The sequence below is a fragment of the Sebastes fasciatus genome, chromosome 14 (genome assembly GCF_043250625.1).
Source record: "Sebastes fasciatus isolate fSebFas1 chromosome 14, fSebFas1.pri, whole genome shotgun sequence".
Taxonomy (NCBI): Eukaryota; Metazoa; Chordata; class Actinopteri; order Perciformes; family Sebastidae; genus Sebastes; species Sebastes fasciatus.
Genome location: NC_133808.1, coordinates 22,417,458 through 22,442,156, shown reverse-complemented (window position 1 = coordinate 22,442,156; position 24,699 = coordinate 22,417,458). Strand labels below are relative to the sequence as shown.

The following is a 24,699-nucleotide window of genomic DNA, read 5'->3' as shown; positions in this document are numbered from 1 at the left end:
CATGGTTGGAAGTTTCGCTGATGATTTCACACCCATCAAGTGAGAGCATTGTATCTGCAAAAGTGTCATCTAGCAGAAAATGCGTCTGCCTACAAAGAATTGTTACATTTTCCACCAAGAACCAAATCATCTTTTAAAATACACCAAGATTTGTACGCCGAATTGAACTTTTAAACCCGCAGAACAAAGATGATATAGTGTCATCTTTTCTGTCCTCACCTCCACTATCTACACCTTTTCTGAAAAACTGTCTTCCTTTATTCCTACTCTCTTTCATCAGTTTGTGTCCTACTTCAAAGGTTTCTCTCATGATTACAGACTGGGGAGCAGAGAGAGGTACTGTAGTGATACAGTAGATTGAAGAAGAGGAGAAGAGGTCCAGTCTGAGGGCAGGGGTACACTGAGGGTGAACACCTTCAAAGCAGATTTTTACTCCAAAGCACGAGAGCTCCTTTGGTTTGCTGGCAGACAGTACAGTAAGTGTCAGTGAGTCACAATTGTCAGTGTTGGTCCCAGTTCAACTGCCATGTGCCGTGATAGTGTGGATCTATGGCAATATCAATACACTTTTTAGGGCTGTTAATCGATTAAAATATTTAATCGCGATTAATCACATGATTGTCCACAATTAATCGCAAATTAATCACACATTTTGTTGTATTGTTCAAAATACCTTAAAGGGAGATTTGTCAAGTATTTAATACTCTTATCAACATAGGAGTGGGCCAATATGCTGCTTTATGCAAATGTATGTACATATTTATTATTGGAAATCAATTAACAACACAAAACAGTGACAAATATTGTCAAGGTACCCTCACAGGTACTGCATTTAGCATAAAAAAATATGCTCAAATCATAACATGACAAACTGCAGCCCAACAGGCAACAACAGCTGTCAGTGTGTCAGTGTGCTGACTTGACTATGACTCGCCCCCAAACTGCATGTGATTATCATAAAGTGGGCATATCTGTAAAGGGGAGACTCGTGGGTATCCATAGAACCCATTTTCATTCACATATCTTGAGGTAATGTTATTTAACCTCCTTTGCGAAAAGCTAGTATGACATGGTTGGTACCAATGGATTCATTAGGTTTTATAGTTTCCAATGACACCAGTATCTTCACTCTAGATTAAAGACCGAGCCCGTGACCTCTAAAAGACAGAATAGCGGCCATTGGATTGTTAAGAGACTAATAGTTTATATTATTCAACCTAAAAATCTCAATTTATGGTATTGCGTTAAAGAAATTAGTGGCGTTAAAACAAACTTGCGTAAATGCGTTGTTATCACGTTAACTTTGACAGCCCTACTGAATATATGTTGCACTCTATTTGGTACAGTAGTTCTTGTACAGACTGCTCTCTGCGCATACCATTTAGTTTATGCACAGAGAGCATGCCAACAATGAAGATATAGTTATGATTCAATTTTGAATTCAAATGTTGAGTAAAATCGATAATCTAAAAGCAACAGTAGGTAAAGTAAATCTGTTGTCATTTATTTAGAAATAGTGAATATAAATCACCAAATCTTGAAGTCAAAGATTAGCTGGATAATATGTCGGTAGCTACATCCAGCTGCTCTCCTCAGTGATGGGAAGTTTGAGGAAGCATTGTCATGTCATTTCCATGCTATGTCCTTGACATGTTTTTGGAATAGGATTAGTAGGAGACATGGCATACTACGAGTGGGTTTGAATCTTCTTAGATTTGATCTTTTCTCCTCCAGCTTTAAATATTCTATGAAATATATATCTATATCTCCATATTTCCCACCGTATAATAAGCTGGGTGGGTGGGTGCAGCATGTGTGGGTTGGCTTTCACATATACGTCAACGGATTCTAATAATACCAAGTACATCAACGAACGACTGAGCTGCACAATAGGCATGTAGAGGCGTCCTATATGCATGTACTGTATGTACATGTCATGAGAATGATATGTATTTACATCAATACATGAATACATACACATCTTGGAGATGTAAAAAATGTCCAGAGCTGAATGCAGCAGGGATGTTGTGGTTACATTTGCGTTTAGACAATGTTGGCCGATAGCAAGCTGTCTTTACTGTGTTGATGTCTGAGGCAGTCACACTAGAGAAGCCATGATGGAGGAAGCTATGTGTTTAGCTTATTCAATTTTAGACTTTTTGTAGCAGTTAAGGCTGAATAAATCCTTCGCTACGACACTACTGGGAAAGCAGGACAAGTTCGTGAAAAGAACCTTCAAGTAAACATCAAACACACACAGAGGATGATACAACCCTGAATGCTCCAAATATCACAGATACAAAATCAAAGACAAAGAAATTGTGATGACTACAAGGACTTCTTCTCTGTGTTGGTTTAAAAGTTAAAGCGGCTTTAATCGATATTTTTATATTAACAATGGATCAAAGCACTTGTATGTGAAAAAAGGTTGCTTGCAGTGATGAGGTCATAGATAATAATCAATCAACTCCGCAGTTCTCCCTCAGCAGCTCTTTACTGTCTTTCAGCCCACTGGTTTGGTTTTCTTGGCCCATAATTTTACTACTTTGGGTGACCAAGAGGCAAAACTAAAAAAGTTATTTCAGGTTTAAGAAATCATAACATTGGATTTTCTTTCGCCAATCTACCAGTGGTTGAATGTAACTAAGTACATTTACTCAAGTACTGTACTTAAGTACACTTTACTTGAGTATATCCAATTTATACTTTATTTTTCTATTCCACTACATCTCATAGGGAAATATTGTACTTTTTACTTCACTATTTATTTAACTGCTATAGTCACTTCTAATTTACATATGACAACACATGATCAACGTATGAAATATGATGCATTGTTATAGATTACTGCTCTTTTCAGATATGTGGCTGATTAGACATGCTGAGGCTGGAGTTGTGCGAGAGAGGCCCCTGAAGTCCTGAAAGAAATTTTTTTATCATGTTCCACACAATAATAACCTGCTTGTACAAATTATAATCTTGTGTGCATAAGATACAAAAATATATATATCATCTTTCAGGACCTTGAAGGCTTCATAATTTAACAATCTGAAAGCGGTAATTTTGCATAGTGAGTACTTTTACTTTTGCTACATTAATTACACTTTGCTGGTTATATACTTTGAGTCAAGCAGAATTTAATTTCGAATGCAGGACTTTTTCTTGTATTTGTAGTATTTTTACACTGTGGTATTGTTACTTTTACTTCAGTAAAGGATCTAAAATGTATCTTGTGATGCATTGCACTTTTATACTGTATATGCATATGCTCAAATACCTATAAGATCAAATATATCTACAAACAACCAACCACTCACACACACACACGCATAAAAAATAAGAGGCTCGACTATCCATATGTCACGTCCATCTCCCTTTCATCTAGCCACACAGCTCTCTGTTCTAGTATGATTAATCATCACTTCAAAAAGAAAACAAGACTGCAACACATCATGTACATACACAAAGCTGACTACTGTGGGAGACGATCCTCTGTGTTCTTCATGTTAGGAGAAACACGACAGCAAAGCAACATAAAGCAAACACTTCATTACGTCCAATAATAGAGCTGAAGCCTGATCTGATGTGTTTGTTATTCATCACCAGTGTTACAGAGTGTGAACGTAGAGTGATGATGACTGTGGGGATGCCAGTGTAGGGAATTGCTGGTGTGTGTGTGTGTGTGTGTGTGTGTGTGTGTGTGATGGGATCAGTCACCCCTGGGTGCTGATGTCAGTCAGAAGGTGTTGGATAGGGCCGGAAAAAACCACAGAGAAACCATTACACTGGTGTTAGAAAGTAGTTATACTGAGCACTTACAGTACAAACTTCCACAGCAGGTGAATCGTTCAGCTTTTGGAGCGCTCTGTTGCAATAACAGCGACGAAAAGATTGACCTTGATTCCACAAGAAAAGCAAAGATAACGTCTGCTGTCTATTTGGTAACATATTTCTGATTATTATCAAAAGTTAAGCAGCGCTGGAGAGAGTGGTACAGTACAACCCAATCTCATGGGAAGGTGTACAAACTAGAAACTAGAGCTGATGAAATTTCCATCTCCGCCTTTTTCCAAAAGTGTCCTCGTTATATAACAAATTAACACACTGTTTTGAGCTGAGGTGTAATCTCTCATATTGCACCCAAAAAACAATCATCTGCATAAATTTGGATCACAGGTTCCAGATGCATGCGCTATTTTAATCACATTTTCCAAACACCTCCACATTGAAACAGTAAAATCTCTCACACACAATGCTAGATGGGATTCACAGGGACATTTGTGAAAATAACACTTTCAACACTTTTTTTTTTGCTGTAGTGACAAGCAGCAAATATCTTTCATGCTGCAAAGTGTTGATACACTCAATTTCCCCCAGGTAACACTTTCATGGAATAATGCGAGTCTTTCATCTTGCACTTCACTGATCATCGGAAGCGCTGTATCGCAGACCCAGTATGGTGCCGAGAGTATACAAGCGCCGTAGTGTTTGGGGACGACAAGAGGGTGCAACACAACACAAAGGGGACACTCAGGAAAAATCAAATGTGATCAAACTGAAATAAAATCTGAAGTAGATTAACATATTGACCAAACATTCAACTGAACATGCCACATGAAAACCAAACATGGTGTTCAAACACAACTAATCACTAACTGGGATTAGAGAGCGAACACTTTTGATGATAATGAATATGATCATGTAATATGTCGTGTAAAAGAGGGTTATTAGGGAATAATACAATTTTCAATTTTAGGAGCCAACCGTCAAACTTTGAGAAGAGTTATGATTATTTTGTATTCTACCCACCAGTGATTACAACTAATTTAATTACAGTAATGTATCATATATTATGTGGAACATATAGTGTACCTGCAGGCAAAGATAGACCATAAACTGCTATACAGCTTTTCTAAATGTAGAGGCTTAACTGGGGGGCAATTTGTAAAGCAGTCAGCATGGTGGTACAATCAGTAGCTCTGGGGAACCAACAATTCACAAACCAATTGAAAATCTGCTGTCACAACAAAAAAATAAAATTGTATAATGGCAATATAATAACCTCATAGAAAAAAATACAACGTGCAACATGAATATGACAGTAAATGTATTCCTACAGGTATCATCTTAGAACTCTTTATTTTCTGCGTGTAAAGCTTTATCAGGATTCATTACTCATTATAATTTTCTGCACTTATCATAATCAAACCGTATTGACATCATAATTGTGACAGGGTGATAAAAAAAGATGCAAACAGAGTGCAAAATATGTGAAATATTGCTTTCACAAGATAAAAAGATCAGACATGGGAAGATTAAAAAGAAACAACATATTTGATCAATGTGACGTGTTACAGATAAGACTATAGAGGAAACATATCCTTGAAATGCACAAGGGAAGAAAGGCAAAGATTATGAATATAATGAGATGAGGCCTTTAAACTTCAGCCTCAAAGGGGAACACCACCCAAATTAAGATTTCCAATATGTTATTTCCATGGCCAAGGAAAGTTCAATCAATATTTGTGAACATGAGCTACTTGCTCTCAAATCCAGAAACCAGAGGAGTAAGTCTCAATCTAGTGATGTCATAGGGTATAAAGTCTAGAGCTGATTTTGTGGACCCACATGATGTTTGTTTTCTTAAAGGAGCTTTATACTATTGTAGTGCTCTCAGTTGTGAAACAAAAAATGTACCCATTTTATACTCCAAACATTCCCCCGGGTGCTGTCAGTGTCATCAGCAACATCCTTCTTTATTCATTGTCTCTGAAGCAGCTCCACACTTTATACCGTACGAGATTACAAATCTGAGTTTTAGCACTCTAGGTTTTGGTTTTGGGAGAGAGTTGTTCATGTTTGCTAATATTTTTGGACTGTCTTAGACCACATGAATTTTGAAAATGGGTCTAGTTCCCTTTTAATGCAGTAAATCAAATGCAACACACAGCTGTCTTAACACAGTAAACTATAAATGGCATGTAGTGTCGGTGCTTACAATGATGAACACACACAATTCAAACACACACATGGCCTTAATGTAAAAGTACGGGAGCGAAAGAAAGACGAGGGAGAGGCAGAGAGGGAAGAGAGGGAAAGATAAAGGCACATCAGCGGGATAAATACTCTGATAAATCACTGTGGGGGGAGAAAGCTGTCGGATAAATTTATCCCATCCTATTGTCCCCCCCCCTGTATCTCTCTCCACAGTTGGCATACAAAAGTGTGTGAGTGTGCGAGTGTGTGTGTGTGTGTGTGTGTGTGTGAGAGAGAGTGATGATGAAGATGACCCTGGTACTGAATAGTCGCATTGATGTATACAGCAGCATGAGACACGTGCACACGCACAACATCCATGACGCAAAACGTTCCCTTGACACATCTTCACGTACACACATGGCGGCGGGTAATTGGGGCCCCCTGGGGCCAAACTCTGGGTGCGGGTGCCAAGGGCGCGCATTCCTTACAGAGAGGCAGATAAATCAACCGTTAATAAGCCGGCGAGCATGGGGGCTCTATTTACGACCACTCTCTTCACAAGGCCAGTGCCACCAGCCCAGCTGTGGTCACACACACACACACACACACACACACACGCACACACACACACACACACCCACACACACACTTAATCTTTATCATACAGAAGACCCCCAAGATACACGTGCCCATATAACTGTATGTCAAGGGAGGAAAAAAAACTCATAATGTGATATATTCAGCATTTTTCATCAGCGGCTCCTTTTTCCTATTAACCCATAATGGAGTAAGGATCGCAGCTAAATCTACATCACTGCCACACACACAGCCACACACACACACAGAGTGGATTCCAGCCGTCTCAGGCAGATCTACAGTGCTAGCCGGAGCTCAGCGCAGCACAGCGGAGAACGGTATTGATTCATCCACGGAAAGTCACCTTCCCCTTCACCCCGGCCCGGCCGGCGCCTCGGGAACCCCGGTCATTCCACTCAGCCAATTTGTATGGTTGTTGTTATTATTAGTGTTTCTCCAGCACAGCGCTTTGGTCTTGGGGCACGGACACACCGCTTTATGATGCCGCGCCTAATAAACATCATTGTGATTTTCCCAGGCTGGTAATTAAGTGTGGGGCTAATTTGTCATAGTTAGTTAGAGCGTGGCGCGATGCCGGCAGAGGGCTGCCTGCCTGGGAGGGGAGGGGTATACCGTGGCAGAGAAGGGCAGGACTTTAACACACACTATTCATTTATCGCCAGTGCTGCATAATGACGTTGGCGCTGGCTCGGGGCATGGCACGGGGCCATCGCAGATCAAGGTGGGCCAGAGGTTTTCCTTGAATCTGTCAATTTTGTGCACACAAGGTTTGACATTTATGTGTGTTTGACAACCAATCACAACTTTAATTTATTTTAAAACAGACTCTCTGCCAGGACTTAAATCTTTCAATCTGACCATTTGAATTTAAAAACATAATACCTCATGTCTTAGGTAAATTAAACTAAACCTGAGGATCTAAGGATAGAGGGTGTCGTATGCTGTACAGATTGTGATTTGTGATATTGGGCTGACACAGGCTGACAAAATGTTTATGGAACCGAGTAAAGAATTGGGCTGTTAGATAATTTTATTTCCAATATTATTTCCTGTTTGCTAAACAATGTGTCTGTCAGAGTAATTTTTCTCAGACTTGGTTCTTATTGGTTATATCAGGCAATGCAGACTTCCTATCGAAGAGGGGAAATAAGTTCCATCCCCTCCAGGTAGAAGTTCGCCAGTACAGATTAAGAGAAACAACACAAGCAGACAAGTGCAACTCGAGTTAGAAACAAGTTCAACTAAAACAAGTGGAATTGGATATCTTTGAATCTGTGAATGCTAAGCATATGACGAGACTTATGTGAAGAGAAAGAGGCGATCTGAGGACCTGTGTGCCAGGAGTTAACCGCTTTTAGCAGCGTCTCTTCTACGTTTTGCGATTGCTTGGAAATATTCTTAGATTTTCCCCCGAGGAGGAGACCACCCATTCCTTCATTCCCATCACTGGAGTAACCTACAGCAGTGTGGTAGGACTGTTAAAGGGTTACTTCAGAATTGTTCAACCTGAACCCTATTTTCTCATGTTTTTGCGTCTAACTGACTAATAGCGACAACACTTTCTGAAACTGGTCCAGTATTGAGGGAGAGCGATGTAGACGGCAGCTGCTCAAGGGCTGCAATATGGTGCTATTGGGGCAAGCTGGCACCGTCATTTACATCCACGAAAATTGCTTGTTTTTGCTATATGACAGGCTCTGATTGTTATTATAAGTGTCTGACATTAAGTCAAGTCTCCTTGAGCAGGACTTGGACACAATAACAAACAGACCGGATAGAGTAAAAGGTAAGAAATGTTTTCTATTTCTCTGTAGGGTCCTTTCCATAATGTTGTCAGACACTTATAATAACAATCTGAGCCTGTCAGTGACAAAAACAAGCACTTTTAGTGAACGTAACGTTACACTGACGCTGCTCTCTTGCCCTCGCAGCTCGTTTAGCAGCTGCCATCTACAGCGCTCTCCCTCAATACTGGACCAGTTTCAAAGGTTGTTGTCCCCATTAATCACTTAGACACAAAAACATGGGAAACTAGGGTCCAGGTTGAAAAATACTGGTTACCCTTTAAAGCCCACATCTTACTACTTGACTTTCTTTGAACAAACCTAAGGGCACTTTGCACGGAAACTAACTTGACACACTACCCTATCTGACTGAAGCTATGCTTAAGCTGAACTTAAATGTACAAACCAAAGGGATCCTGGACTCTGTTACTCCTCATTTTCTTCAATTAAAACAATCATTGTTGCATTGAATGTATTGAGTACTGTATCCACTGTTTAATTAACACTAGTATGTTTTTTTCTGCAGAAGTCTTCAATATAGTTTAAGTTGAAAGTACCCTGTGGCTCCAGTTGTTTATTGTGTCTGTCATTCTCTCCTTCATCTCCTCCTACAGACTTAGATTCTGGTCCTACATATATTTGAGTGTGTGAACCCTAGGTGGGTGACATTTACTTTGCCTAAAACGTATTAAATGTGCATAGATGCCAGTGTTTAACCGGTGACCTGTCTCTTTAAACCGAGAACTCTTAAAAATCCTCGTCTGTCTGTCGACTGTCGTCTTTATATTTGTCTCTCTTTCTCAATATGTCAGCAATCTTGAAAACCGTGTGTGAATGTGTCATAGCATCAAGGAGCAAAAATGTGCAAAAAAAAAAAGAATTGGTGAGACAAATTTGGGTTTAAGAGACATAGATAAGATTTATCATCCGGCTCATTCCCCTTTTACAGACTAAAACAGCAATAAGCCTGAAGAGGAGAACGAGCACTACTCATATAACTGAGAAGTTAATCATTTTGGGAGAAATTGTGGGTCCAGAGAAAGAGAAGCTATTATGTGGATACATTTGCAGTGCCCCGTGCTTATAAAAGACAAGTGATAAAGGTTTTGTAGTGCAGAGATTGTCAGATGCTAAAACTTAATTTCATACAAAGATTACCATTGGACAGAGCCTTTATGGAGTACCTGAACAAAATGTCAATATAATAGCATTTACTACATGGCAACAATAGTTATATCTATTATTTATAACAGAGTCGGAGTTAAAGAGTCTGGCATGTAAAATAAAAAGAACTGCTGAGAGGAATGTCAATGTCAATATTCTTAAATGTTCAAAACCATCGATTGCCCTAGTTGTTTTTTTGTTGTTAGCAAATTAAATATTCATCACAAAAATAAAGTACACAGGAGAGAGGTCTTAGGCTTATGAACGCACGTCTCCAGTTCTGCATTGGCTTCCTTTTCATTTCAGAATTCATTTAAATATAGTTTTGATTATATTTAAAGCCCTCTGCGGTTCGTCTCTTTTATATATTCCTGAGGTCTGGAAACCAAATGCTGTTAAAAGACTCACAGTCAAAGCACTGCAGGACAGAAGGACAAAGATCAAGCTTTTACTGTTTAAGCTCTAACACAACAACACAACCTCCTCTCAGTCTCAGGTCAGGTCAGCCGAGTCAGTGCCACATTTTAAAAAGATGTTAAAACAGTAATCCTGTTAAGTCTGGCATATTTAGAGTTTATTACTGCAGTGGGTTTAGGATGTCTATATTTTAAAGGACCAATATGTAATATATTTAGTGTAATAAATCACAAAAAGACCATTATGTCATCAGAGATTAAGGAAATTGAAATACTGGCTTCTCCGACCAGCATGTTCTCCTTAGAAATTTTGATTCCGGTCCGGATCGTTTTTGTTTTGCTCGGTGTGATCCCGTCCACTGCCCGTTTCCACACCCCGTTGCCACACATGAAACAAACTGGCACGCAGACACAGCCTTCTGCAGCCATGGAAGCAAGCAAACAAACTGGATCAACAGAGAAAACGTTAACATTAGATTCTACCGACCTGAAAAGCCTCAGCACATCTCTCTGTGGTCCATGTGCAGCTGGGTTGTCAAGGCAGCGAGTATTCGAGACACACAGCCGGTGAAGTGATTCTGACTACTGCTGGTGGCCAGAGGCTAACGCGGTCATGTATGGAAGGTAACCCTGAAATTGCATAAATTGACGCTGACTGTTATCAGTCACATCAATGTTTTGAATTTGGACTGCTTTTACCCATTTTAAATGTAGCTGTGCTACATATTGCTCCTTTAACCATTCCTTACAATGGAATTAAAATTAAATATTTCATAAGAAATTAGAGACGAGTAATCGACTACCCACAGTGATCTACAATTGAAGATGTTGTGATGACACTATATAATATCTTGATACTGGCACTAGAATATGTGTGGATAAGGTTTGCTGTGATGGGCGGCATCCCCGAGCATTCTGCACCAACATCGAATCATCATTTTTATTCATCTTTCATTACTACACCCTATTCTGCACACCATTAACTCCCGACCCTCTGTGTGCATGGTGTAGTAAGCTTGCATGCCAGGTAAGCACATTTTCAAATCAATTTAGATTTTGATGAAGTCTCATATTATGCACGGTGTTGGCATATCCGTGCGGTCTGCACCGTTTACTGGAGAAAGACAGATGAAGATGATAAGGATAGTGATGGTTAATGCCAATGTAATCAGTGCTATATACTGACTGACATTACACCAGTTATACACAGGTTTGATTGCATGCTTTCATTCAGTTTTGCTATGATAGTCGCACTAACACGACATCAACATTAACCCTGAGGTAATGCATGGTTTAACTTTGATTTTGTGGATGATGGTATAATATATTTGCACAATTTCTACATCTTCCTTCAGGTGAGTGAGGCTAATGAAAATGATCTGGACACTTGCAGTCGATGAGCTTCATTCACCTCGCCAGCTCCTCCCACGTTATTCCATATCATCATGCAGATCTCAGATTGTTAAATTTACCCACCGGCTTGTCATCTACAAAAGACCGTCTGATTAGAGTCGCTCAAGTTTGCTGCATGAATGTTCTGATGCGTCGCTGCAACTGAGAACCTGATCGGTCTCTGATTGCTCTCAGTGACATACACAATTATCCAGCTGCTTCCTATGATTAAAGCAACTCTCCTGTTTCTAGGCCATTTCCTCCTTCTCCTCCTCTTCCTCCTCGTCCTTTGCGTCATCCACCTGTCCACCCCCTTTCACCATTTATTTCCAGGATTGCATTGCAAATCCCCCCTGTCCATATGCTGCATATGCACGTAGATAATATTTTTCAAATAAACTAAATGTAACCACACATACTGTATACATCAACATACACACTATATTTGATTTAAGTTACATAATTAATACACCTGTATAGAAATGTTTAAGTTTTGAGAGTGAAACTTACAGAACACAACTTTTCAAGTATTTAACAAAACTATGAAAAGGTTAGGTTAATTGTGGACTCTAAATTGCCCGTAGGTGTGAGTGTGAGCGTGAATGGTTGTCTGTCTCTATGTGTCAGCCCTGCGATGGACTGGCGACCTGTCCAGGGTGTACCCTGCCTTCGCCCAATGTCGGCTGGGATCGGCTCCAGCCCCCCCGCGACCCCTAACGGGATAAGCGGTTGCAGATGGATGGATGGATGAAAAGTTTGTCAGATTTTTTTTTAGCATGAGTCTAAAATTTAAAGGTACACTGTGTAGGATTTGGTGCCATCAAGTGGTGTGGTTGCAGATTGCAACCATCTGACTACCCCTCCGCTCACTCGTCCCTTTCCAAGACTTCGATAATGTGAGCCGCCGAGTGCAAAACTGTGTTAACGCCGCTCGCCTCGTTCAGAAGGCCATCCTTATCATAATAACACTACTTTAGGAGCAACGGAAGTCAGGCGGCGGCTGGCGGTACCACAGTTTTGCACTCTGCGGCTCACGTTACCGCAGTTTCGCAAGCGTGTCGGAGAACTACAGTGGCCTTAAGGTAACGTAAAAACTTGAAAGGCTCTCTCTAAAGTCAGTGTTTGGTTTATACGTTCTGGGCTACTGTAGAAACATGGCGGAGCAACATGCATGGTGGACTCCGTGAAGAGGTCCTGCTCCCTATGTAGATATGAAGGGCTCATTCTAAGCTAACGAAAACACAACGATTCTTAGTTTCAGGTGATTATATTATGTTCCATTTCTGCTAATAGATCCCCACAAATCCTATATTACAAACTGGCCTTATTAAAAAATTAGGATCAATGAACAACTGTTTAGATATATTGACAAGAGTTGGTGGTTAATTAATACAGGTTGAATTGCTGTATTGCTGGCAGTCACATTAAAAACCATGATCGATGCTGAATCACAAATTAGAAATCTGTGCCAAAATTGCCTTACAAAGGAGAGTGATTGAAGTGGATACCTATCTTGTTTATATTCTGGAGATTTTTAATAAAATACATGCTGTTTGGTATGATAATAAACTAAAAGCATTTCTAAACTAAACTTAGATCTGTGGCCAGACAAGTAGAGACGTCTGTACAATGAAATGTAATGCATATCAGCGAAAATGCAATTTAGTGTCGAAGTCCATTAGTGTGTTGGTGCTGTCTTGAATTGCATCAGACAGAAATGTGTTTCCACTTCCAAGCAATCGGGGGAGAAGAAAATATGGTGTATGCCAACCCCTGCAAAATCCACAAGACTCCGTTGTAACCAAGATGACAACATGAGCCTGGGTACACTTGGGAGCAGGGTTTCACCTGGATCTTGGTGGTCTCCGGTATTGTGGCTGCTTGACACCAACTGCTACCATCCCTAATTAACTACGTCTGTACGAGGGACTACCAATGCTAACGAGGGATTGATGCCTAGTGACAATGTGGCAGCCTGGAGAATAACACTTCTCAATCACTGCCAAAGACATCAAGAGCTCCCAGCAAGCATGCTGATGCTGCAGGAACCAATGCACGGGCATCGATCGCAGGGACGTCCCACACCAATACACATGGACGTACTGAGGAGAGATGCTGGACAGTGCTGGCTTTCCGATAGTTGTATTATCACTCTTTCCATCCACCACTATTGGTTTTGTGTTATCAGTCCTACTTGTATTAGCTATTACAGCTGCTAGACTGCTATTGTGGCTGCTTCTCTATCTCTCTCTCTCTATCTATCTCTCTCTCTCTCTCTCTCTCACTCTCTCTCTATCTATCTATCCCCCCAGCCGGTCTCGGCAGATGGCCGCCCGCCCTGCGCCCGGTTCTGCTCCAGGTTTCTTCCCAGTAATCGGGGAGTTTTTCCTGGCCACAGTGCGCTTGGTGGATCCTGTTGGGTCTCTAAACTATGGTGTACGGTCATAGACCTGCTCTATATATAAAGCGTCTTGAGATAACTTCTGTTGTGATTTGACGCTATACAAAAATAAATTGATTTGATTTGATTTGATGAGCAAAGTAGTTAACTAAACCACGGCTGGATTCTGCCTGATGGACCTATGTTTCGGTGATGAGCATATATTTTTTTAGGTTAGTTAAAAAATGCATTAAGGCGAACAATAACTTCAAGTTTTCCCAGCGCTCACGCACAAGTGCACAGATGTCTGTGAGTGTCTGCATCTCTTCCCCCGCACTCTTTATCCTCTGACCACATTTCTTGTCAGCTAATTTACCCGCTTTTTCATTCTGCCCCGCCTTCTTTGCTCTTTCGATCGTCTCCTCACTCAATCATCCTCTCATTCTCTGCTTCTCATCTTCTTTCACCCTCTTCTTCTTCCTCTGTCACTTCATCTGTCTCTGTCTCACCCTTCTCCTGTTCTCATAACACCTCTCTCTCCCTCTTTCATTTCTTTCCCTAAGTCTCTCTCTCTTTCTCTCTCCCTCTCTATTTACCTCTCAGGTTTACTCCCTCATTTCACATCTCCTCTGTTCACTTAACCTTCCACATCCTCATCCAGCTGTCACTTGTCCTCCGCCTGCCTCCGGCTCTTTTCTTTTCCTCCTGACCCCATCACCTACTTTAGGAAGACACCCAGGGTTCCTTGAGCAAGGCAGCGCATGGGCAATTACACCTCTTTTCTGATATTTGGGATCCTTTTTAAGCCCCCCTCCAAACAAAAGTCCAGTCTGCCGAGATTGGTTTGCTTGAAAAATATGGTGCACCTTTGCACAGGTTCTCAAGCCGTGGGTTGAGATACTAAGATGGGGGGTGATATATTCTAATGCAAGTGACATAGGAAGGGGAGCCAAATCTGAATGGGTTGTTGAATCACATGTTTTCTGATCTAGATCTCTAAAAAACTGACTGGGTTGTCTTATTTCACAGTTTGTTGGTTTTGTCGGCACTCCAGATACCCAAATATGTGCATACAAGGAGTGGAGGAAAAAAATCAATTTGCTTGGCAATATTGTATCGATACACGGATGTCAAGTATCGATCTTTCATTACATTAACTATTAACCTTTTAACAATCCAACGTCCACTATTCTGTCTTTCAGAGGTTGTAGTGAGTTCAGTAAGAAGATATTAGTATCATATGAAACTTAAAAAACCTAAGGAATCAATTGGTACCAACCATATCAGCTTGTTGGGAAGAACGCTAAATAACGCTCTAAAGTTATGCAAAATTTTGGCTAGGAAAAAGGTTGTGTCTAAAAGGTAACTTGCAAATTGCGAAATCTGATCTGAGATCTGCAAAAACTCGCTGCCCGACAACCTATCCTAACCTTAACTATTCAAGGTCAATGACTAAACTTAACTAATCAAGGTCAATGACTAAACTTAACTAATCAAGGTCAATGCCTAACCTTAACCATCTCGCAAAAATTTCCCCAATTTGCTGGTTCCCTTCTAGACACGACCGAGGACAAACTGAAAAAAACATCAACAAAAAAAGGTAATAAATCGCAATATATTGCAATCTATCTTATAACAATACTCAGCATATCGCAAAATGTTTAAAATCGCAGAAAGATTGTATCGTGACTTAAGTATTGGGATAATATTGTATCGTGGGGCGATTCCCACCCGTTGTGCACAAACACTGAAAAAGTGAGTTTTTCATGATATGACCCCTTTAATCTGTTTCACAGATGAAAAATAATTCTGCTTTTAGAGCTATGTGCAAGGAAAACTTCCAGAGTGCCGAGGTGCAGCTTATGAGAGGTTGAGTTTCGGTCTGCTCTTGATGGCCTTCAAGAGTTCCTTCTAGCTGGTGGAGAAAAAAGACCATTATGGCGGATGTGAACCTCCCCGAGCTGTAAACTTTTAAGTCTGCCAGATCACGGCAGTGCCACGTTCCTGGTGCCGACTTCAAGAACTGCAAATGCACACATAATTTCCCCAGACTCTTTTTCTCTTTCTCCAAATATGAAGGGGATTTACTCCAGGCCAAGACACTCCCCTGCTGTTAATCCTTATGCTTTATAATTCTCCACACAATGTCTCAGTGCATGTGTGTGTGTTGTAAAGATTGATGCTTGTGCATACATCAGATATGCTTCACTGTATAAATCATAAAATATTGAAAAGGTTATGGCTGACAGGAAATTATCACACGCCTTAACTTCTATGTGTCACTCATGAATGTGCACATTACTGGTGTGTTTGTGTGTGTGTGTGTGTGTGTTTGCAAAACAGCCTATCATAGGCACAACAAATCATATACTAACCCCACTGACACTAAGCGTTTACCAAAAGGGCGATCTGCATTTTAATGACTACGCCTAATTTATCTATGGCCAGCCTACATTATTACAGGAGACTCTTGATTCCTCACAACACAGAGAAATGCACATGGCTGTCTCATTTCTGCTGATGGCAACGCTATGCTAATGGTGTTAGAATTTTCTGTGCACCTTTCCAAACAAGCCCATCACAGAGAGGTTTAGGTGGATGTGTCTAGGGAAGCATATGTGCAACCGTATTTGTATGTATGCATATCAGTGCAGTCGCAGAAAAACGGCTCACTGCAGCATGCAAGTTTTCCTTTTCTTAATAAGGCTTGCATGGTTGGAGTGAATATATTGACCTTATGCACGCTTTAAACCTTTTCAAAAACCACTGCAGGTTTTATATTACTGCCAATGCGATAGGCATTCTTCATTAAAACAATGTGCCTGGCTGACGGTCCTGATTCTTCCTCCAGGGTCATGTTGTAGCTCCTGTTAATCAGTATTTGCAGCACTGTTACATACTTTAGAATAACATAAATGCTCTGTTGTTGATAATGAATCTTGGGTTTCACAGTGCTGTGTGTAATCACTGCTACAATAGCCCGGTACTACAACAGCAGAAAAATCTGTTTTAGATGAAGAGTATGTATCATTTCACAGTAAAACACAGTCTGTTCCTACTACAAGTGCTTGGCTGTGTATGGCAACGTACCCTCACACAACGATTCGTATGATATCGTACAAAGTTATTCCTCATTTTTTGTGTGTTTTCCTACAAATGTCCAGCAACACGTGCCAATTTACACTCGTTACATGCGTACATTAATTTTAAAATAAACTCCTGTCTTCACAGGTTAGTTACTTGGTTAGGTTTATGCAACAAAACTACTTAGTTAGGTTTAGGAAAATATTGTGGTTTGGTATAAAATAACTCCGGAAGTGGAGTTACATGACAAATAAATCAACTTCTGGTTTCATACGGGACTCGAACATCGGTCTCCTGAGCAAAAGTGTGGTGTTTTTTGACCCACCCATCAACACCAACCTCCTCCTTATGCAGCGTTTGTCACTCTTTATACTTCCTGCTTCACAATTACTTCGATTACATACACATTGATTTTGTGGGATACAGTATATACAAAGTACAGCGCATTACTTTTCGTAGACATAGCTTACGAACGGTGTATGAGAACAGCCTGGTGTATGCATCTCATGTATGTGTGTCCAAAGTGGCAAATGTGTCAGTGGTGTAAGATTACTTTTATACTTCCAGTTTTTGAAAAAAACAAAACCAACTTGTTTTAAGAGTTATCTATGAATAAGTCTTTTTCAGATTCAATTTGCAACTTGAGGATTCATGGAACAAAGAAATTGCACTGAAGATGAGGCCAAATTACTTGTTAACATTGATGTATTTTGCATTACAGTTATTTCACAAAAGCAACCAATGATATACCTCAATGTTTCAGATTTATTGTTTTACATGATAAACCCCTTTGAGATGTATTGTGTAATTGTCAAAAAGCTTCTTAGATACATTATATTTCACAAAAATGAAGACATGAGCTTGAGGATAAATGGCTGATGCAGTTTGTAAACCATAGCCTATACTGGTTTAATCCATAAATAATTGTATATTAAGTCACTCTAGGTACTTGGTACTACTGTGTGGGCTATTTGTGTGCATGAATCATCGTCCTCCATTCCCAGCAGAGACAGCAGGTCTCATATATGCATGTTAATATCCGCCTCTGTAACAAATCCTTTCAAATTAGCTCCGAGTTGAAGTGTGAAAATAAGAAGTTAGACTAAGAAGTGTGTAAAATATTTAGAAAGCACACGGTTGGGAAGATGTGAAGCAGAAGACAACAACATCTGGCCAGTGTTTGACACGAGTACAGGAGCAAATCTGCTGCGGTGGAATGTAACTACTAACATTTACTCAAGTACTGGACTTTAGTATCATTTTGAGGTACTTTTACTTTACTTTAAAATTTTCATTTTTTACGCTACATTATACTTACTCTTTACTGCCTATGTATTTATATTTATTGTTCTCAGGGAATGTGCAATATTTGACATGTTTTTCTACTGCATCTTTAAATGTGATACTCTAATGTCTTGTTGGCTATCTATCATTTCAAGTTGTTTGCAGCTGTGTGGAGCACTGTTGCCCAAGCAAAATTTCCCTTTGGGACAATAAAGTATATCTTATCTTATCTTACTACACTACGAGATAAATATTGTACTACTTTTGTTAAAGCTGTCAGAGGTCAATTTTCAGATGCTTTTCAGATTAAGATTTTACATGCAAAACATATGAAGAGTTTATAAAATATGACACAGGGCTTTGCTATTAAATTAACCAGTAGTTTACCAAGTACCTAGAATTACCTACGTAAATTACAACACTAAGTAGTAACATCCAATAATACCATGCATTGTTACACTCTCCAAGGTGTGTTTCTGCATACTGAATATTTTTTCTTTTGATACTTTAATTACATTTCACTGATAAACATTAGTACTTTTACTAAAGTAACATGTTGAATGCAGGACTTTTAAATATGGATTTATAATAGAGTTTTTTTTCAAACTATAGTATTTCCATTTAAGTAAAGGATCTGAAATCACCACTGACCACCTGTCACAAAAAGCAGATACTGCACTGTTTAAATATTCACAACTATTTTGAAATCCAAAGCAGGATCATCAGCACATGGGCTGGATTGCTAAGTATACAATTATAGCTTACATGCAACCGGCTGTGGAATCAAATAGCACATGAATGACACCTGCCATTGACTCTCTGACCAACCTCTCATTTCTGTCAAGGTAAAATACATCATCAGGCTGTTTATCAGTGGCTGATGGCCAGGAATCTGCCTCTTCCCTTGAGCATTTTAAACAGCTGCAGCTGGGTGTATTAGTGATGAAGTGGGTCTTGTGTACAGCTCGGGGACCTGCCAGGACTACGTGCTAAACTGGGCATCCTAATGATATAAAAAGGCTGCGTGTAACATTGAGTTACCTGTAAAGACTCGAGCTGTCCCCTGTGACACAGAATAATGCATTTAATGTGTTTTGGCTGTATGAGAAAATGTATTTCTCCCAGACTCCCACAGCAACACAAGGATGGAGGGAAGGAGAGAAAGAAGGGAGGAGAGAAGAAAGAAAAAACAAATATGTATAGAAACAGGAGAGACAAACAACCAATAGAAAAATGGAGAGAGAGAATAGTCAAGGGAGGAAAGAGGGAGGAGGAGGGAGAAAACAGAAAACACAGTGTTTGCAAATCGCAAATTAAAAGCATAAGTGTTCCCATACAGACCGCTGTCCCAGAGGAAATATAGGCCTTTCAGCATAAAAACCTTATTTGGAGCAAGTAGGCAGGTAGAGAGAACCTTTCGTCTCCTTGGCCTCCTGTCATCATTTACAGCAGTTAAGGATGAAAAACTAAAAATACGAGAGAACATTATCTTTGATATCATTCTGACTTTAACCCTGACTTTCTCTGCCATCTGCATCAAAGGCTACATATACGACAACAGTAAAGATTGTGTTATTAGCAAAATATGCAAAATTAAAATGTGAAAAAATGAAGACTGAAGTGACGTAACTTAAGTGCAGAAGTTACGTGACAAATAAGTCAACGTTGACTTCTGATTTCACACAGGACAGGAACGCCTGTGCCTGTACGCTCTTTAAACTTCCCACTTCATGATTACTGTATGTGGATTACTTACGAACTGATTTTGTGGATACGTATTAAAGAGCATTACTTTTCGTAGGTATAGCTACAAAGGGTGTATGAGAACAGCCTGACAATCCTATACATTTTAACAATATCAAATATTTAGAACTGTTTATGCACATGGATCCAAATATACAGTGAAATACATGCTGACTGGATTACGGTGGTAATGAATTTTAGAGGATAGAGAACTCCTGTCTTGGATAAGGGTTCAAGGATCAAGTGTGAAAAATTCTACACTCAGACTCATGACCAATGAGTTATGGTTATTCAAATTTATCAAGTGGCTCTAAGTAGACCTGAGTGCACCTGTCCTCTGAATTTAACAATTTAAAGGCGTATACAAAAGCCATTGTGTACTAACAATAGATGAATGTGGCAAACAATTACAGGAAAATAGCATTCCATTTAAAAAAATAATAATGAAAAATCTTTTTCAGGCTTATTGAAATTGTTTTATACAAACACAAGTTGGTGAGGAGTGGATGAACTTTGCAGTAGAAATTTTGAAAAATTAAAAGGTGCCCTGTGGAGTTTTTGTGTAAACAAAGTTTCCGTTTATGTTCAGTATTTCTCACCAAAAAGCATTGTGTGTATCTTTGACTTCTAAAAAATGTGTTGAACGCATTTGCATTCATGTTTACTTTCCAGGAATGTGTATTGCCTCATAAAACTATTGCTCCACAGCGCTACTGGTGGTCAAAAACTCCACTTTAAAAAGATGCATAAATCTCTTCATAGTTCCATTGTTTGTTTTATGTTAACTTTCAAGAGAAAAGCAATTTCTCTTCAGGATTACGAGTCATGAAATAAAACATGAAATGCGTCTCTACTGTATATTTGAGATAAAGGTAGATATAGATGGGAACATTTTCACACTAATCTAAAGCAGAATCTACCATTTAAATATCACAGTGTTGTAGCAAAAGTGACACAACTCTAAACATCAAGTAAAATTCAAATACTACTCACCACCCTGATCAGTGCTGACGGTGATGAGGGCAACCTGGCGAGGGAAGGAGCTCATGTCTGACACGCCGTTGAGAGACTCGATCTCAAAGGTGTAGTTGGCGTGCGCTGAGAAGTCCATGACGGTGACGGTGGCGTTGGTCAGGCCTTGCGGCCGTGGGAGGAAACGCAACTCCTCCTCACAGAACTGGCACTGGTCGGGCTCGGGGCCACAGCGCTTGCACTGGACGTTGTAGGTGAGATCCACGCGGCCCCCAGTGTCGCTGGGAGGAGACCACTCCAGCATCACACAGGTGTCGTTCAGGGTAAAGATCAAGTTACGGGGAGGAGATGGAGGCCCTGTAGTAGTAGGAAAATAAATAATGAATAGATAAATCAGTTATAAGGTACTTTTAAAATGTTTTAGCTGATGTTAAGAAAAGAACAGCCACGATTAGCTGTGTGGGTTGAAACAGTGGATCATTTTATGGCTTATAAGCCTTGATGGCAATGACATAATGTCTCCTCCTCCTATAGATCCATTTAACAGACTAGCAGCTGGTTTTGACCCAAATGAGGTTTTGTAGAAAGTTACATGAGGGTGATCTTTTCTTTCACCTTCTGCTTTTATTCCTCTGTGAGTGAATTTCTGCTATTTCTTCATCTTCTATTTTCTCTCTTTAAGACCTACAATTGCACAATCCACCATTGACCACCATTACGATCGCAGTTTTAAACATGTGGTTAACATTGTAAACAAAAAAGAAAAAATTAAATAACACTACTTAGTTAGGTTTATGCAACAAAACTGCTGGGTTAGGTTTAGTAAAAAACATCATACGACGAGTATAATAAGTTAGTCAAAGAAAGGTTATTTCAGTTGGTGTGCTCTAAAAAAGAGAAAAGAAGACAAACAGTGCTTTTAATCAAGAATGGACAGACTGTTGCATGTTCATTCTTCCCACGGGCGGATCAAAACCATATGTTCCCGGACCGAGGCGATTATTAAAAGCGGCCACTACGAGACAAAGCACAAATCCTTTGAGTAAACACTCAAATACAAACTGAGAGCACAGGAAATAAACCTTCTAAACTGCCACTTTGAATATTAATTGAATACCTCTGCCTTAAATCTGCAGTAGACGGTATATTTTTGGCATCATTGATCAAAAAGTCCATAATAACCTTTCAGCATATTGTAATTCAAGTGTTCTGAGAGAAAACTAGACTTCTGCACCTCCTCATGGCTCTGTTTTCAGGCGTTAAAAAATCTAGCCCCTGATGGGAGACAACATTTTTCTCATTTTAGAGCTAAACAGTACACTACACGATGTTTCTGAAAACATGTTATGCTAGAAATAGGCATTACAGTAACAGTATATTGATTCATATTTGATCAGCGCTGCCTAGTTTGACCGTTCAGTCGGAGTTGGCGAGTGATTGACAGCTGCTCAGAGACGGCAGGCTCCAGCTCGGCTCTGATTGGTTGTTTTGTGAAATCTTGCAGATGCCATTAGGAGCACCGGAGGACACAGAGGGACATGATTTCTTTTCAGATTACCTGTCTCATGCACTACTGTCAGGATATAGTGACCGTTTTATAAAAATAACTTTTTTAATCATATTTGCTCCACTGCAGCTTGAATCTATATCTAAAGACAGCTGTAATTCACACAGGTACATTGCAGTATTTAATTGTTAAACATCACATATTACTGCTGCACCACATCTTCATATAAGTTGTGCAGTAGACACTAAGTTATTTCACCTCCCTCACATTCACTTGTTGAGGTATTGTTTTGTGATCTCTGTGTGTGTGTGTGTGTGAATGTGTTTGTGTGTCGGGGTAAGTATTGTGCTATAGCAGGCAGCCAGCTGTCAACAGGGTGGAGTTAAAAGGCCGGAGGGATTTGAACACTCCCGTCCTGCCAAGCTCACTGTCTGCCTCGACAATGGGATGCTTCCCTCTCCTCCGCCATCCCTCCATCCCTCTCCCTCCATACCTTTGCTAAAAGTCTCAGCAGACAGGAAAGCTCCTCCTACCCATCCTCCACTTCTGTCAGTGAAGGTCCATTCTCTCTCTCTTTATCTCTTTCTGCGTCTATCGGCCATTATCTCACCTCCTCTATTCTCTCCATCAAGGAGAATCCACCCACCTCCCCTCCTGCAGAGCAACCCCACTGCCATCAATCAGCTCCTATTCTCCTCTAGGGGCAGATTGGTATCAGCACCCTCCTTCCTTTCTCTCCTCACTGTCTACTCCATCCAGCCTTTACACTCTCTCTCTCCACCTTTATCTCTCCTCCTGTGACATCCTTTCTTTCTTGCTCTCTGCCTTTGTCTTCCTCTCAGGCCCTCAGTCTTTAATCTCCATTTCTTTTTTTTTTTTTTTACTTAGACATCAAGCAAATAGTTTATGCTCTGGCCTACACGCTGCTGATTAAAATGCAATATGAGTAAACACAGAACTCACAGCTTGTTAGAATAGATGTGGTAGTCTGCACCTTTTAGTTTGCTGGGTTGTCACACCACCACACGCCTTTATATACAGTGTTTACTGGGAGCAAAAAGTGGCCTGGGAGATTTAGGATGTTCTTTTGCCTGGAAGATATAGTTCAACAACAAACAACAACTGCTGTAGAGCCACAAAACAACATTCATTTCTGTACTGTGTATTTTACTTCAACTTAATCTCCAAAATTCAATTCAACGCTCACAGAGATAAATTACCCTCCCATTTTCAAAGTCGAGTTGGCTTTGTGCTGGTGTTATATGTTATATTAAATGTAAATATTATTCATTTAGATGCCATCAGCCTGGTCGTTGGTATAATGTCTTCTTCATATTCCAGGGGTGAAAAAGAGGTCTTGAAATAAACATAGTTTTGCTAGAACAGTTTTTATGCTGTCTTTTTTTTTGGGGCACATCTAAACATGTTTGATCAGAATATAATAGCTATATACAGTAGGGCTTGGACGATATGCTCATCTCCCAATTCAATACTATCACGATACATGGGTGCCGATTCAAAATGTATTACGTTTTTTAAGTATTGCGATTCTACAAGTATTGCGGTTCGATATTATGATTTATTGGGATTTTTGTTAACTTTTTTTTACACTAGACCATGGGAAAAAGTTAAATCATACACTTATAGGGACTTTTATTTTGGAAAATACCTAATTTAATACAGTAAAAATATTTTATTTTCAGCATTTATATAGTAAGAGATGTCCTGAAGTCAAATATATCAGTCATTGTCAAAAATAATTTATTAACACTTTTCCCTCACAAATCAGTGGTATTTTCTATTAATTTATAAGGGACATGTAATGTTTTAAACTACTGGTGAATATAATCTATCAATCTTATTTCCATATATATATATTGTACATACAGTTCAGTACAGGACGTATTCACACGTGTATACTTCCACTAACTTCACCAAGTCCGTCGCTAGCTCTCCCGTCAGCTCCGTTCTCTTTATACATCCATGGTCAGCTGCATTGGGGCCATTTGAATGCGATTAACAAACATAAATGTCAGTATATGGGTGCTCTATGATTGTAGCGTAGCATGGTAGTGATTTGACCCCGGAGATGCGAGTGACGGTTGGCTTGACCGCACGTTACCACAATACAATAACGTTTGCTGTCCATGACAGAGTTGTTTTTCCTGGCAATGTGTAAAACTCAAAGTGTTTCCATACTTTACTGTATGTGTAGTGTTTACCACTTCAGATTTAACATGAGAGGGTGCAGGTCGAATCCCTGTAGGCCCTTCGCCATTTTCTGCTTTCTCACTTCAGTTTTTTTTTTTTTTTTAAATTGATATAATTTCACGTTAATCAGACTATAAAAATAATAAAAGCAGTAATTTCCTTCTAAGTCTGCTTTGACTAAAATAG

At 39.8% G+C, this 24,699-nt stretch overlaps 1 protein-coding gene across 3 annotated transcripts in view; it reads right to left on the bottom strand.

The window, feature by feature from the left end:
- Nucleotides 1–24,699, bottom strand: part of LOC141782869 (ephrin type-A receptor 6-like) — a 191,182-nt gene that overhangs the window by 66,043 nt on the left and 100,440 nt on the right. For all 3 annotated transcript variants that reach the window (XM_074659686.1, XM_074659684.1, XM_074659685.1), the window contains exon 5: nucleotides 20,817–21,152. In XM_074659686.1, coding sequence (XP_074515787.1) covers nucleotides 20,817–21,152 — 336 coding nt within the window. The remainder of the gene's footprint in view (nucleotides 1–20,816; nucleotides 21,153–24,699) is intronic.